This window comes from Phalacrocorax carbo, chromosome 8 (genome assembly GCF_963921805.1).
Source record: "Phalacrocorax carbo chromosome 8, bPhaCar2.1, whole genome shotgun sequence".
Classification (NCBI taxonomy): domain Eukaryota; kingdom Metazoa; phylum Chordata; class Aves; order Suliformes; family Phalacrocoracidae; genus Phalacrocorax; species Phalacrocorax carbo.
In genome coordinates, this window is record NC_087520.1 from 34207622 (window position 1) to 34225159 (window position 17538).

The 17538-nt window shown below is 35.1% G+C and overlaps 1 protein-coding gene across 7 annotated transcripts in view; it reads right to left on the reverse strand.

Annotated features, from left to right (window-relative positions):
* The window catches only part of CEP89 (centrosomal protein 89), a 45377-nt gene that overhangs the window by 25060 nt on the left and 2779 nt on the right, over window positions 1-17538 (reverse strand). For 6 of the 7 annotated variants that reach the window (XR_010374277.1, XR_010374276.1, XM_064459530.1 and 3 more), the window contains 14 exons: window positions 17027-17182; window positions 16192-16393; window positions 14920-15025; window positions 12723-12751; window positions 11156-11210; window positions 9583-9801; window positions 9049-9191; window positions 8636-8686; window positions 7473-7556; window positions 6423-6530; window positions 4072-4183; window positions 2283-2463; window positions 1182-1349; window positions 364-505 (listed from right to left, as the gene is read on the reverse strand). Coding sequence is in view for 5 of the 7 variants with exons in the window: in XM_064459530.1 (XP_064315600.1) it covers window positions 364-505; window positions 1182-1349; window positions 2283-2463; window positions 4072-4183; window positions 6423-6530; window positions 7473-7556; window positions 8636-8686; window positions 9049-9191; window positions 9583-9801; window positions 11156-11210; window positions 12723-12751; window positions 14920-15025; window positions 16192-16393; window positions 17027-17182 (1756 nt within the window). In the remaining 2 variants the exon portion in view is untranslated. The remainder of the gene's footprint in view (window positions 1-363; window positions 506-1181; window positions 1350-2282; window positions 2464-4071; window positions 4184-6422; window positions 6531-7472; window positions 7557-8635; window positions 8687-9048; window positions 9192-9582; window positions 9802-11155; window positions 11211-12722; window positions 12752-14919; window positions 15026-16191; window positions 16394-17026; window positions 17183-17538) is intronic. The other variant, XM_064459531.1, reaches the window with a different exon arrangement.

A 17538-nucleotide genomic window follows, 5' to 3' on the forward strand; every position in this document is an offset into this window, starting at 1 on the left:
AAACACGTATTAAAAATTTATTATTGCATGCTATTTTTCAGTGCATGTAACTTCAACAATTGAAGCCAATTACTAAAAATCAGAATTTAAAATTCTTTTAAACTTGATATATACCATTGCAGACCCTAATGCTGATGTGAGTTAAGCCTTAACTATGTTATGTCCTGAAATTAGGGTAGGTGCTTTAAATCACTCTACTAGAAAATAAATCTTTTGCTGCTCCTGTCCTATTTGCAAAAGTCTATTTAAATAGATAAATCCTTAAACTAAAATTATAACTTTTTTTCATAATGCAAATTAACAGTAAGTTGTGCTAATTGTGTGAAATATCAATTAAATAATTCATTATTTAAAGGTAGTTACCAAAAAAATAAGATGATCACGTTCCTGAGCTATCTTTTCTACCAAACCAATAAGGTTTGTTAGATAGTGATGGGCTGCAACTTCTTTTTCCATTGCTTCCTCCAACTGCAGTTTCAAAAGACCTATTTTCTTCTTTAATCTCCTATAAAATTAATGGAAAAAGGAAAATCTTCAGGTTGGGAATTAATAATGGCATTAAAAGAATGTGCATTGCATGTGCGAATCAACTTGTACAAGTCTCAATCAAATATACTGTTAAAGATGTGTTGGCTCAAAATATTTGCAACACAAAGTACAATTTCCCACTTTTGGGGGCTGTTTTTCTTCACAATATGTTGTGTGAATAACAACAGTAACAACAATTCAAAAGAAGAATTTGTGCAATGGCTACAAGCTCTATACTTCTTAAGAAATATAACTGTAACATTGGTTTTACTTTTTAAAGTATTGTGAGCCCAACTCTGAGCCCCTCAGGTGCATGAGAAGGTCTGCAAAAAGTGTAATACCTTGTTTTTCAGGTGAGTACGCAAATGATTAATTGCTATAGCTAACTACTAGCATTAAAGGTATATTCTCAATTGCATGTTAAAGATATATCCTTAATTTGCATGTAGACATAGAAAAGTGTGCATGAAAACATATAAAGCTGTGCAAAGTAACTTTAGGACCAGCCCTTTAAATGTTACAAAGATGTGTTTAGGAAACATGTTTTTTTTCTGTAATAGGCAGAAATTACACTGTAGGATGTCAGGCAATATTTTATAGATAAATAAATAAATATAAATAAATAAATAAAGAAAATGAGAACGTTGTATGACCTGTTTGTCTTTTGTGTCTTTTCCATCTCAGTTTCCAGGATCTTGTTGTCAGCCATGAAGCTATTTTTCTCTAAAAGCAGTTTCTTGTTTTGAGCTTGCAGTGATGCTATCTTTCCCATTAGATTTTCTACCTCACAGCGCTTTTTCTCCTGCTCCTGGTGTAAATGGCTGCAAAAACCAACAGCGTAGAACAGGAGTCACGTATAGACCTACTTCACTAAAAAGCTGAGTTATGGTAAGATGCCCACGTTGAAGGTATGAAAAAGATACATTGAGAATGCTTAACGTTCAGTGGTGACATTGGAAAAGCATTACAATCTCATGACACATCAAATAATGGATGAAGCATAATACAAACAAAATTATTCAAATAATTTAATAATTTATCCTGACTGCACTTGAAACAGAATTTCGATTATAAAAATACCCTATAGAGTCCAAATGTATTCCCTTCCCAATTTATTTTTTTTCAAAGAAATTACTAGCAATACCAAAAAAGCAGCTCTGAGAATGCAGGAAGGCACTGTACCAAGAAACAGTAACTTGCATTATCCTAGGCTTGAAAGCAAACAAATTTACAGAATGTCTTTAGAAAAACATTACTTTACAGACTATGCTGCATGACAGCACTTCTGTGTTGTGTTGTTTTGTGTTGTTCCCATATTGTAAAGACTGGAGAAATGCAGTATTTTTAGTTTAGAATTTCAGGATCCTTCAGACATTTTCCCAAAGATGGTAACAAAAGAATGAGAACATTTTATGTACAGTGTTGATAGAATTAGATTTTACAAAAATTCTGTTTTTAATGCCTCCACTTCTACTGTTTCAAGAGGTACATTTAGCAGTATGTACTCAATGGTAGAAACACTTCTACCAATGTCTCTAGAGCTGGGATTTCCTTTTGTAATTTTAACTGTCTATAAAAAGTAAGACACTTTTTGAAATATTTCTTTACCTTTCTTTGTACTTTGGTAGTTACCTTCTTAGATTACCAGCATAAGTTTCCACTTGCCTCCTACCTACAGAACGATGCGTACGCGGATCTGTTCATGTGAATACTTTGCAGAATTGCTTCTCTGTGTACCATACATAAACTCATACCTTTTCAAATCATTCACCAAAGCAAAGTGCTCCTCTCCTTCTATTCTGCTACCCAGTTTGGCTTTCAGCTCTTCACAAGTAGAACGCAAAGCCTCCAACTGCTTCTGGTACTCTGCTATCTCCTCTTCTTGACTCTGTTTCTTATCTTCTAAGATTATTACCTGCTTGGTCAATTTTGAAGCTTTTGGGAGGAAGACAAAAAAAAACCTGGGTACAACAGAACTAATTCAATCACCTAGAAAAACTCCAACTAAAACGGTAATATGTTAATTCCCAGTTGTTCATAGCATTATGTAACAGTGGATTTGTCAGTCTGTTTGGTATTTTAGGTGTTTGGATTTTTTTTCCTGTCTCAAGTAGTTTATTTTGGAAAAGTGCCAAAACTTCAGGACTGCTTCTTTTCAGGGCTAGAAGCTATTTGTTCACTGAAACATCATTTCACTCTGAAAAATTCTCTGATTCAGCTTTTACTAATTCAGGAAAAGAACCTAAAATGGAACATGACATTTGCAGCCTAGTAGATAGGGCACTCATCTAGAGACTGCCTAGTTCCTGTTTACTGATCTCTGAGTTCTTCCTGTAGTATGCATTTCAGTCGCTGGACGCACTGCCAAAACAGCTGTAGGAACTGAACAGAAGATCGGGGCTCTAGTTTCCTTGTAAGAACTCCAGCAATAGATAACAAAACCTGTCAGTGTTTACTAGGAATGTCCTGATAACTCATACCAGATCAAGCTATTTTGAGATTTAGAAAGAGGAACACCTGATTTTGGGGTATTGTCTAGCCTTTGCCCTCTTCTAAACACAGATGGATATAGAGAGATAAAACTCTAAACAAGAAACTCAGAAGTTTTACAAGCAGAAAGGAAAGTATTTATGGAATTAGGTGGCAGATTAATAAAAAAATTTCAGAATTGGAGTTTTGCTATATAGGTTTACTTAAGGAAAACATTCTCACCAGCGACTCACGTTAATTACACAAGTAAATTTTTTTCAGAACATTCTAATCTGTGAATTAAGATTCAGTCTTGCTTTTTAAACTTCACTAAAAATCTTCCTTTCAGTTTTGGGATTTTGAATTATAACTTGCTTGTTCTCTTTCTAATATCCAGTAAGAAGGCTATTAACAAGAAATATCCAGAGGAATCTGCTGATGCAAAAAATAACTATCAGGAGAAAAATTAATCTTGGTCAAGAAATAATATTTACAAGAAAGACAAGGAATATCAAGTGTTCCGATTTCAAGCAAATGCAATCCTGTGATAAAACAATAGGTAACAGATTATTACTTGAAGATGCATGCAAATTTAAGCAGTATCAAATTATAAAAGTGTAAAATCAAATACTGCTACTGATGATATAATTATATTTTAGTATATGAGAAACATTGGTTACAAAGCAGGAAATGAGAAAATCCTACGAATTCTAAATCGAACATTTAAAAAGCAAATAATACCTCATAAATACCAACTTGTAAAGTTTAAAGCGCTCTTAAATTATGAAAATTAGTGTACTGGTGTTTAATAGTTCTTGTTACTTTTTCAGAGGAAGCAAGTCAAAATGGAGTATGCTGTATAGTGTCAATAGGTGACACTGACATTTCTTTTCAGTACCAGTTGACATCCAGAGCTTGATTTTGTATTAGTGTTACCTGCATTTAACAATGCTTTGTAGGCATATATGAAGTTGAAAAAAAATCCCCAAACCAAAAAAAAACCCACAAACAAAAAACAAGCCTGCAGTACCACCTTTGTTGTAGTTCAAATGACTAGCAACTCAAGCACTTTACCTTCTTGAACATGTTGTCTGTGACTGTCTTTTGTTTTAGCTTGTTGAATTTCAAGTTGCTCCATCAACAATCTGTTTTCTTCTAAGACCAGCTTGGCCTGAGTTTGCAGCTGCTGCCTGCAATGACAACCAGCTTATAAAGTGTAATTCAAATATTAACTTATGTCCAAAGAAAAAACACAACTGACTTCCACCAGTGTAGACTTATAAAATCATATTTGAATGTCTTTAAAAAAAAATTTAAAACCCGTATTGAAAGCAGTGTCAGAACCTGAGGCAAGCTTATTAGAGACATAAACTCACAACCCTCGATACATAATTATTTCAAATAATGTTTAAAATCTTTGACTAACTAAAGCAAAAATTCCCTATAGAAAGAAGAAAAAAATATGTATGTGTGAAATAGAATCATAGCATCACAGAATGGCTGAGGTTGGAAGGGACCTCTGGAGGATCTCTGGTCCAGCCTCCCTGTTCAAGCAGGCACACCTAGAGCCAGCTGCTCAGGTCCACGTCCTGATGGCTTTTTAATTATCTCTAGGGGTGGAGACTCCAGAACCTCTCTGGACAGCTTATTGCAGTGCTCACCGTGACAAACTGATTCCTTATGTTCAGAGGGAACCTCCTCTGTTTCAGTGTGTGCCCATCACCTCTTGTCCTGTCACAGGGCACCACTGAAAAGAGCCTGGCTCTGTCTTTACACCCTCCCTTCAGGCATTTATATACAGTGATAAAATCCCCCCGAGCCTTTTCTTCTCTAGGCAAAACAGACCCAGCTCTCTCAGACTTCTCTCATATGACAAAATTAAAGCTACATAATGGTGCCAGATGACTTGGAGACAGCTGTGTAACTAGTAACTGAACCAAATATGTTTTAAAAACATGCAATAAATTCTTGGATAGGATTTGGATCTACTTGGATTTGATTGCTTGAAAAAATACTACCAGTGTATTTTATAGGTCTGTAAACAAGATGGGTGTTTAAACTGAACAATCCTGAGCAGTGAACTTAAACTCTCTGCTTTATAACTAGTATTAATTCTGCTTTCAAGAAAACCAATACCAGTCTTTCTGATGTTACTAAAAGTTTAAGAAACAATGTGCTGTTCTAATAATAGCTTTAAAAGTTGAGAAGTATTAGCCAGAATGCAAGTAGAAATACAGTACAAGTCTATTCAGAAACTAAACAATTCTGCGATTAATTCTGCTTTGAGGAGCCTCTCATTGAAAGTCAGTTGATGTTATTGGTTAAATCTCCAGAGACTTAAGATTGGAAGAGACAGCTTGAGTCATAAAGTCATCCTAGTGTAGATGCTGTGCCACATGATCTCTTCCATACAATTACCACCTGTGTCACGAGTGCAGTAAGAATTTTTATGTTCACTCCTCACTGCTGTTCCAAAACCTCTTACCCTGGTTAGGAATCATCTTCCAATTTCCACTTTAAATTTGTTTATGGTGAATAAATACCCAGTGTTGTTCTAGTAACACTGTCTTCAGTCCTATAAATGCAGCTTAAATAGTTCTTTTTATACTCCATGATTCCTGATCCTGATGTGCTTACAGAAAGGAACATTGTCCTTTCTCAGCCTTTGTTTTGCTAAATGAGAAAGGCCAATCTGTCTAAACTCCAAATAAAAGAGGCCCTCCATTTCCTTGGCTACATCACAAACCCTTTCAGCCTTGTTTCTCTGTACTTAAATATGGATGACTGTGACTCTCAAGAGTTTTCCACATAATTGTGTTGTTATTGCCCTATTCTAGCATACCCCAGGCCTATACTGCCTTTTTTTTCTCCTTACAGCTGTAGCCCTAAAAAGCTTAGTCTCTTCTCCACCTCAGTTACCAACTGATGAATGCCTGACTTAAGTAAACTGTTATTAAGCCTTATATGTATTTTATACTACTAAATTTCATTATGTTTGTGTTGTTTCTCTTCTCAAGAATATAAAATTATTCTAATGTCATATTCTGATACCATTTTTTATTAACAAAAAACTGATGTCATTAGCACTTTCCTACTGTTACTAGGAATTTTAAGTTTAAGTGTAAAATACAACACTTTGCTAAGTGGAGAAGTTAAATATGTAACCTGCAAGGTCTTGGACAGAATTACATGGGCTTCAGGTGCAAACCTGCACATTCATTATTTAATCTTTACTCCAAAATTATTTCAGGCATTGCAGATCAGCATTGTTCCAATAAGAGCTAATCGTAGCCCTATTAACTCTTCAGCAAAACTTAATTTGCTTGAAGGGAACAAAATTTTTACTTAAGATCTGTAATATTAAAAGTTTGCAAGCAACATGCAAAATAACGAGTAGCTTTTAAATTAATTTCTAGTAATATAACTTGCCATTCTGTAGGGGTAATAAAGTTACTTTTATTCAATTGCTCATGCAGGTCTGCATTCTCCTTCACCAGCTCTTCAACTCGTACTTTAAAATTCTTCATCTCCTCCTGGAAGACAGAGGACTCCATATGAAATTCTTTAGAGGTATTTTGTTTTCATTTTTACATCAACAAACACTTTTATAAATATACATGCCTGGGTGCCTTTTAATTCTTCTGTTCACAGCATATTATCTCACTACTCACTCATCTTTAATTCAGATGTGCATACTTAACTTCAAAATTGCTTTATCAATCTAGTAATACTTGATTAAAAATAATATCAATATTTGAACTGTGCCACATTTTTGTTAGGTGTCATTTGAATTAAGGAAGTTGTAGATCCTTAAAATCTGGATTTAAAAAACTGAATTCTGGAAATTACTAGATGATATTATACATTTTCAGTAGGAATTACATGAATTTGAATATAGTAGGACAGTGCAGTGGATTTACAGTAATATAAGGCCCTCAGTGTTTTCTGCTCGTTTTATGGCTTAATTTTTTGAAGGAAATAAGTTATTTTGAAAAGCTATGGCAGTTCTGCTCTGAGGCAAATAACCATTTTTCAAAGATTCATTGACAAAAAAATACTTCTAAAGAGCAAATAGAGTACCCATTCCTTAATACCCATTCCTTAAGTATCTAGAAATAAATGTTCTTCTACCACAAAATCCACAGGCCAGTAACTGGAAGAGCAGCTATGCAGGGCACTGCGTCTCCATTATGCATGATAGTAGTAAATTCTTTCTACCACTGACTGTGTTTATGGTTTACTCAGAGAGCCCGATTCTTGTACATCTCAGCATAGTGCCTGCTTCTACATCTGAACAGGCTGACAAAAAAAAGCAAACTAAGTAGGATAAGGCAACACAATAACTGTGCATGGAAAAGTAAAACAAAGTCACTTCTAATTTTAGGCAGAAAACAGCTTTGACAAATCACTTAAAAATTTTCATTTATTTATTTCTGCTTTAGCATAAAGTATGTTTTCTTTAAACAGCAACTTGCCTCATGTTCAAGATTCAAATCTTCCTTTTCTCTTATTCTATCTTCATATGCCAACAGAAGAGGTGACAAATACTTCATATCCAACTTTTAAAAAAAAAAATTAATCCATATAAATCAATTACAAACCATAATCTCATCAATATTTTTTTACTACTCCTGCTATATCCTGCTAGTTTTAAGGGTTTCTGTATATGCCTTGCAGACAAAAATGCAGGACTTTTAGAAGCACATAGACCACCATATGCAAAATGATGCTACAGAAGCACTTAGTAGCACTGCTTTAGGAACAGGAAGCTTTGGAAAGGACAAGACTGGATGCTATACTTGCACACTTCACTAAAAAGCAGCTATTACTTATTGGTATATGTAACACAGCAGAATGTGGATGCAAATGAATACAAAACCAAACCTGAAACACTAAAGTGAATACAGTTAATCAAATTTAGCCCAGATTCATTAGTAAGTGGGAAAAGAATTTTTACACTCTCAAACCTGCATCTTTAAAACTAAGTACATATATACGTGATTCTTGGACATTATAGCTAGAAAGACAAAGCAGAGGAGGGCTTCCCTATTTCTGTATAGTTCTCAATAACAATGAGGAAGGAAAATTTAAGATCAGATTAGCATTTCAAGGAGAAATTGTTTCACATATTACAAACGCATTCAATTTCACAGGCTATTCAACTTCTTGCCAGAAGTTCATAGGCTACTAGTGGACCCATGACTATTCCTACCATCAGAATCACTGAAATATGCTATTTTCTTTTAGTATCATCTTAAAAATAATCACAACAGAAGATTAACAATTAAGCAATAGACCTTGATGCAAACTATATGCTAGACCTTATTAGGTGAAGATGGTATTTATGATTCTTCAGCTAACAGTACTTCTACTTAATTTGCATTCATGAATCACGAAGCTAGTGATTGTATGCAGTCTGTAGCTTACTGTAAATTCAACTGGAGCTGCACACATTCATCGCAGAGTTCTGCCCTGCATCTTTTTATGCAACAAACATAAATGTTTATAATTTTACTAGTATGTGATAGTTCAGCAGAGTAACTAAATAATATCCTGAATACTTTTGCTCCAGTAAAGAAATTCTACTACTTTACTTAAAAAAGAATGAACAGATAAGTGAAAATATGATTTTACTTACCAGCCACGGTGGTGGTGGTCCTTTAATGGGTAAACTTTTCAGTTTTAGATGCTAAAGTAGATTTTTAAAAAGATACTGAAATTATTTCCTGCTTCTTGAAGCACCAACCATTGTCCACTGCAGACACAACTATTACCCCAGGCAAGCTTACTGTTCTAATTACATGTGTTGCATATGTAACACACACTCAAAGTCAACAAAACCAGAAGTTCAATATCTTACTAATATAGGTTAAAGTCTAACTTTAAGAAGTTAGACTTAACGATAAATGTTTATTTTAAATTTCAGAAAAAGCCTATGCCATCTGTAGACTTTGTGGTAAATCTGGAGAGAATAGTCTTAAAAACTCGAAGACTAATTAAAGGACAATGGTACATTTCAGTACAAACTTCCTTTATAACCAAGATTCTCACCTCTTCTTGGGACAATGGCCTGAATTTAGTTTGATAGCGACTTAATTCTACATTTAAACGATGGACTGTCATTTTCAAAGCATCGTTTTCATCTACCAGTTCTTGTGCTTGTTGTCTGAGAGAAAGTAATTCTGTAGCCTCCTCTGTTAAAACAAATACCCAACAAGAAAGTTCAATCAGCATTCAATAAATGTTTGCAATAATTTGTTAATTGTAAGGAAAAAAGATTTCAGTAAGCTAGAATCATAAGAGAACTTATCTCAAAATACTCTAATGGAATAAACCCACGAAAAAACAATAATAATAAATATTAAATTTCAAACAACCAACTAATTCTTTTTCATGATCATGTAAGTATTCCTTGACAAAATTTCTACAAATGTAGAAAATACTGTTCAGAAACTACTGCCGCATAGATACTTGCTCAAATCAATGAGTGGAAATCTACTACTGCAGAAATAGGTTGTAAGAAATTTGAAAAATCAAACAAGATAACTACAGACTATGATAACATAGATTATATGTTTCTCCCACCTTCTCTATGTGACTTCTCTGCAGCTTCTTTAAGTCTTCTGTTTTCTTGTTCTAGTCTCTTCAGCTTTAATTGCTGTTCTTCCATTTGCTGTTTTGTTCCCTCAAATTGTTGGACCATAGCCTGGTATGCCTTGTTCAGAGACCAGTTTTCTTGTTTTAGTTCTCTGAACTTTTCTTTAGTCATATTTTCCCGTGCTTGCCTTGCCCGAATAGATACATCTGTAATGCCACAGTACAAGGTATTTAAATGGTATTCAGACTTGAATACGAGTTTCAGCAAATTATAATCCATTTTTTCTAATATTAGCATTATGTACGGGTGATACTTTATAAGATACAAATCAGCTCATGTATCCCAGAAGATAAGGCCAGAAACAAAGAAAGAAGTGGATTTGGAAAAAGAGCTATATGGTGGAGGGGCTGCAAGCTCCCATCTTTTCTCACAGACAGTGAAAATGTTCCTTCCTTAAAGGGCAAGGAAAGTGTCAGCAGACCTCCCTCTCCCTAGCATGGGTGACTAGAGAGGTGAGACAGAAACATCCACTGTGGTAAGCAAAGTGTATGTGCCCTGCATGGGCTAGTCAGTCCTCTTGCCCCCTTCTTATTTTAATCACCTATGTAATGAATGCTTTACCCTCCTTCCCACTGAACAGGCTTCAATGATCTCTCACTCAATAGAAGTTACTTAACAGTCCTCACAAAAGTAAAATTATAGTTCATCTGCAAAATCATGGATATATTGTTGCATCAGTAATAATGGATCATACTTCCAAATTTTTCAGCTTACGTATTAAAATGAAGGCTGAGATTTTACCCTTACCATCAGACTTTTAAAAGCCAGCATAATAATAACATACAGGCCTGAATATAACATAGGACAGAACAGTTCCTTCATCTAAGATATATATGAAACCCAACAACTGGTTTTGAAATAGAGCTATCTCCGTTATTGATGACATATAACAGCTTCATATGTTTATGGTCACTGTTAACTTCCTGTGAGAAGGCATAAGATACTTCGACAGCAGAGAAATACACAAAATACACAAAAACACATGAACTCGTGACAGGCACATATCCTGTCCATGCGACACACCAAGTTCAGAGGTGCTGTACCTGGAATTGTTACGTGGATGCAATAACATACAAATAAGGCCACTAGCTGAAGGCAGACCACGTATCTCATATCCCTGTAGGCTTACCACTTCAGTTGCAATGGAATACTTAATTATGGTGATATCTTCTAGTGTAGATGAAATTTAAGGGATTGGAGAGTTCCAGTATGACTTTAATTTCATTACATAGTTTCACAGCCATTTACTTAAGACTTCAAAAGTCACTCAAATGGGAAAATAAAAACAAGTCTAAAACACCTAACATAAAAAGCCTGGAGCTATTGTTTTTATACATATGACAGAGCACTCAGCACTTTCATCTCCTGTACAGGAGAAATACTTCCACACACACATGAATTAGGCGTAAAAAATACAAGCAGGAAAATCTATTTTCATATACATATGCATAGTATTAAAGATTTGGATTTGTAGTAAAGCCATAGAAAAATGAGGAGTACCTGGGGATGGCGGAGGCTTTTCACGTATCAGATTTTCAGTTAATGATTTTTCTTCCTAGCACAGAAATGAAGAGACAATTTGCTCTAACAATTGAAGTATCCTTTCTGAAGTACTCTGAACAGCATCACTGTTGCAGAACTTAAGATACAGAACTTTTGAAGCAGTTTCTTTTACAACAACAAAATTTAAGGTTGGATTCACTACTGACAATATATGACTTATCTACCCATCTTGACATTATTTTGTCACTTATCTCTGCCATCAGTCACTTGTGGACACTTGTATTTTCTTTGGTTGCCAGAGACGTACAGTTCTCAAAACAATTTTATGGCTGATGTAAAAGTTACATGAACATAAATCTTCTTGACCAAACAGGATGGATATTTCTCCCGCTTATTATTTGTACAAAATATGACTTTAGAATACTAAGTTATGATATGAACAGTCCCTAACTGGGAATCAGCAAACAAATTAAAATGTAAAATGTTCTTCAAAAAAGTTTGTAGGGGAATAGACAGGGATCGGCGACCGGAAGATTACGGGATGTGACGGAAAGATAGACTCCTCCCCATAGGAGTGGCAGGAACAGGTAGCGCAAGAGCTATATAAGCGTGTGACGCAGCTAAATAAACGGACATTTTGTATCCATCATATTGATGTCTGTGCATCACTGTCCCCAGGGCGGGCAGAGCCCTGTGTCCCGGAGGTATGCGGCCCAAGATAAGTTCTCCCGTAGAAGCGTACAGCTACAAAAGTTGAAGAACTTTGTTCTCATCTTGCTAGTAAAAAAAAAAAAGGTATTTATTTTTACATTTTACGTAAACTTACGTAAAATGTAAAAATTGGGTAAAAGGTTTACTTTGCCTTACAGAAGGTTCTTTCATCACAGGCCAAATTTATGCTAATGTATTTACTTGTGGTGAACATGACTGATTTACAAACCTTTTCCATGTTTTTATGAAACACCAGTGCAATTCTGTAAGGATATGATGCCGTGTAATTTAACATACCAAGACACTGGTGACTAAATGAGTCAAAACCCAAGAACAATTTCAAAGGAAAATATATGTGGTCAAGAACTTGAAGAATAAAATTATGTTAACAATGGAAGAACTGACCATTTTTGTAAATAATATTCCAGCAAGTTGATCTGAGAAACTAAACTTTTGAGTATTCTTTTTCGAGCTTAGGAAAGCAGTCAGATGAGCCCAGCTGGAAAACTAGATAAAAATCTGGTGAAGCCAGGGTCAGAATTTGTAAGTTATCAGTAAGAGCTATTTCTTGCTATAACATGATGTCTCCCACTCTCAGTTTCTTTCTTTCGCATAAGGAACAATAGGAAGATATATTAAAAAATAAAATAATAAACCCCAACTTTTGTATGGCCTATTTAGCCATATAGTGGTATTTTTCAAAAGGAATGATTAGCCATTCTTGTACTCCAAAAGAAAAAGATTCCCTAGTGGCAGTAAATTAGTTTTCTTTTAAGTGACTCTAAACTATCAGCTCTTTATAACACCCTTTTTTGCAAAATGCATCATAAATTAACCTTCATGTAAGTCTTACCTCTAAATTCAAGCCAAATTTTTGGTCTTCTGTTAAAGAAAAACAGATCTTTCAGTCAATTAAAAACAAAAGTATCTGTAACTCCATAAATTACAAGGGTGCATATGGATATGTAAGTACACATATTATATACTGCAAATAAATGTAAGAAAGCCCTCCCAAAACCACAAATTACATCACTAACTTTCCATTATCTCTTTCACGGTGTATCAGGATACTGATGCAGGACCTTGCTTTACCTCACACTGTAGAGATGCAACCATGGAAGAAATGAAGTTGCATTGCATTGCTGTCTTCTACTATTCTTTTAGAATTTGACTAAAGGACAAATGAAATATTTTCATTGATTTTACTGGGCTTCAATTTTACTGCATCTCTGAGCAAGGCAAGTGCAAATTTGACAGCTTCCAAGATCTGCAGCACTTACTATGTAAAAGAGGGATTAGAAATGGTTTATATATCCTATTCTTTGCAGTTTAATGCATCCACTTCCCAAATGGTTTTATCAAAGCAACCCATTCTTTGTAGATATTGTTCTCTATAAAGCTTTTCAAATAACTCCACTGAAATAATATTGAAACAAAACTGGGATCCCACATGAAAACTTAGGAAGACAAACATTTTTCTACACAGACTCAGTTCTGCTTTCTCGTTCCCTATCCAATAGCTAGTAGAGTGCTGCCACCCTCTGTAAAAACTACATTTCACAGCTCTGGAACAAATTCTGATTTCCTGTTTTCCTGATTTTAAAATAATGAACCAGATAATTATACAATAGAACTCCTATGCAGGTAGATTGATCTTGCTCTCTTGTCATATTTATTTCTCCGCAATATTCTATTGTCATGGTTTTAGCTGGGTAGAGTTAATTTTCTTCACTGTAGCTGGCATAGTGCTGTGCTTTGGACTTAGTATGAAAATAATGTTGATAACACACAGATGTTTTGGTTGTTGCTGGGTAGTGTTCATACTAGTCAAGGACTCTTCTAGCTTCCCATGCTTTGCCGGGTGCACAAGAAGCCGGGAGGGGAGGGGGCTCAGCTAAGAGAGCGGATTGTAACTGGCCAAAGGGATATTCCATATCATGTAATGTCATGCCCAGTATGTTACCTGGGAGGGGCTGGCTGGGGGGGACTGGCAGCAATTGCAGCTCAGGGACCGGCAGCATCGGTTGGCGGGTGGTGAGTGGGTTGGTTTTTTTTTTCCCCTTTTCCTTTTTATCATTGTTATCATCATCATCATCATCATCATTATTTTACTTTAGTTATTAAACTGCTCTTATCTCAACTCACAAGTTTGTTTTTGCCTCTGCTTTTCCTATTCTCTCCCCCATCCCACAGGGGTGGGGGGCAGCGAGCGAGAGGCTGCGTGGTGTTTAGTTGCCGACTGGGACTGAATCATGACATATTGTTCCAAGAAAATAGCTTAATGACAGGTCCAGTCATGAACCAAATGTCCCTGTTCTAATGAAATTACTTATTGCAAAAAAATTATTTGTAAAACTTAACAATTCAGAGCTTATTTAGGGTGATAACCTGAGACTGATGATCATCTTCAGCTCTCTATTCTGTCAGAACCTTCCTATGTGACCTGATGTACAATTGTAAGGCCCAGACCTTAAAAGACGGCAACAATGATACAACTTCTGGAGGAAGAATAAACAATCCCAGTATCATGCCATTTGATTATTAAAAAAAGTTCTTACTGCTGATTTTCAAACATGACGATTTTTAATCCAGGAAAAATGACTGATTGTTTTCTTCTATCTCTTTAGATTTTTTAGCATGGTAGTTTCTACTTTTTTTTTTTTTTTTTCCAGCACAGTAACACTCCAATAGTTTCCAGAGTCTAAACTGGATTAATTCTGGCACATATATCAACAGAAACATAGTAGAGAATGACTGTACTAGACAAGACAAAGAGTTCACAAAACTTTCCCCCCCACCCCCCTTTTTACACTGGCTGATAGTGGATGTTTAGGAGTTTCAGTTATACAGTGAATATAGACCATTCTTCCCTCTTTAAGCAGATTTTTAATTTTCTGTAACTACTAGAAATGGCTATGTATTTAATAGCATTTCTTCTATTGCCTTAAAAAAAATAATATCTCATATAGTATTAAATTTATTTTATTCAAAAATTATTTTTCCCCATGGTGTTAAAAGTCATGGCATTTGACTAAAGTAAGTTTATTTACCTTCTGTTTGCATGTTTGATTCATTCACCAGTACCTGAAACTCAGTTTCATGAGAAGGCACCTCTTTCTTGTCAGCATTACTACTAGGAGATGGTGGAAACTCTTCCTATGTAAAAATAAGATAAACCTATCTAAATTATGATAATGCTGTTAAAATAGTCCACATGTCTTGATACCTGTATGAAACCTTTAACGTACTAATGTCCCAGTCACATTCAGAATTGCACTCCAATATTTTAAGATGATAAATGATAAGACATACTTTTTGGTTTAGGGCTCTATGTAAATAAAATCTAAACACTTCACAATGATCAACAGCAGGTAGGAAATTATGATAATCATTTAGTTGACAGGGCCAGTATTCCCTGTCACCTCATTCAGTCACAAGAGTGAAATTATCCTACATTTGCTTGTTCTGTGTTGTATCTAAACTTGTCCTTAACAAAAGATCAACCATTTATCTACTATTTCACAGCACTGACGGATTCATTAATAATTGTTAATGTTGTCTCTGCCATTTTTCCCGTTGATTGCATACCAGTGTCTCACATATTCTACTCATTCCCTTTTTTTTCCCCCTACCCTCCTCTTACTGACTACTCTCTCTGCACCTAGGGGTGTTTTCTGATTTCTTTCACATACATATCACTTTATTGCCTCTTTACTACTCAGCTACTTCTTCCTGTTTGTTAAATTTTTGTATGATTTTGGACAGAGATGCAAACTGAACTTTAAATGTGCCCTTGGAGTATTACCCTGCTCATTGTTGGTTAAGACAATCCAAACCTATAATATAGAAATATCCACTGGTCTTCAAGACAACAAGTTAATTTATTTTGTTAGATTCTGAATCTCCCTGTCTCTATATAGGTCTCTGCTCATTAGCACAATCCTAAATCAATAACTAAACTTTCACCATTTGTAAAAGTAAAGTTCCTAGTGCTTTTAACAAATAATCTATAAGTATCACACTCAACATAAAATGTTGGACATTTTACAAGACTAAATTATGCACAATAATTATACACAATACCAGTGTTTTCCTAATAAGGAAAGGCTCCTAATAATCGGAGATACAGAATCTGTGAGGATCAACAAATAAAACAAACCTAACTCATATAGGCTCAAATGAACCACAAAAAGAAGCACGTGTAATAAAAATTGAATAAATGTCTAAAGAGTAAAAAGAGAACGAAAAGCCTGAGAAATATTTAATATTTGCATTAATATATTAAAACACAGTAAAGGAATTAATGCATTTTAAAACCCTACCTTTTTACTTTTGCAGGGAACAGCATAAATAGCATTGGTACTAAAGCTTTCTCCCCTTTTATCATTACTCTGACAGCTGGACTCTGCCTCTTTATCAGCATCTGAAAGATAGGTATCCATGTCCTCATCCTCACAATAATTGCCTAATATTTCCAGGGACTGTGCAGGAGATATGTCACTACCATCAAGTTTCCAGTTGGGCCTGCAAGTAGAAAGCAGTTTAAAGCCTGTTTTAGTGTTGCTCACTCTTCAAAAAAACTCACACCTCTAGTAAAGTAGAACCATCAGTCTTAGAATATACCCAAATCCTAACAGCTGACACAGACATCTAAGCTTCTGTTAGCTGCAAACAAGGATTATCTAGCCTATGTTTATGCTTTAAAATAGACTATTAACACTAGAGCTACATTTTCTTCCCTGTCCTAAAGAAAATGCCAAATTAGAGATAGAAGGTTGCTAATTCTACCAAAAGAAGAGTCTGAAATAATTATTTATAGAATCATAGAATTTAGCATAAACATATCTGACATGTAATTCAGATGATTCCTCAGTGATTAACTGTTTGTATAAGTGGTTGTCATTTGGTGAAAGTAATACACGTTTTTACTTGTGACTGCTGTACAATCCAAATCTCCCTCCCTGGAGATCGTATGCATGACATCACTTTATAAGAAATGGAATAAGGACTGTAGATGCCTCAGCCCCAGTTTATGATGTGGTGAGAAAAAAAGTAACACTATGAGTTGAATTAGCTTGCTGTAACTCTTTGGTAAAATTATATCATTGACGGATTCTATTTCTAATACAAGACATCAAAACAGAAAGTACACACTACCCCATTCTGAGCTCTGAGACTGTCGCGTATGGTTCAAAGCATTCTTGTTGCACGTAGGTGGAGTCGCTTTCAGACAGTGATCTCTGCCGAGGCTGAGGAATAGCAACAGTGCGCCCTGTTAGTGTTGTTGCAAGGATAGCTGCTGCTAGAGCAGATCTGGAAGAAAACAGAATAAAGGAATGAAACAATACTGATGTCTTCTCTGTGATCCACATTTTAGATTTTCTTCCATTGCAGAACGTCTTCACTATTTAAGCACAGCAAAAAGTTCACAGTTAACAAACCTAAACACCACTGGAAGTGTTAAGGGACTGGTTATAAACTATTAACTCTCAAAGTAAAGCACAAAACTCAGCAAGCTATCGTAACACAGCTATCTAAGAGTAAAGTACAATACCTATTGGTTTTCCCAAATCACATGCATGAAAATCATGGAATATACTGAGTTACATTCCCAAAATTGACATCAATCATTTACAGTACTTAACATTGACTTTAGCCATAAGGATACT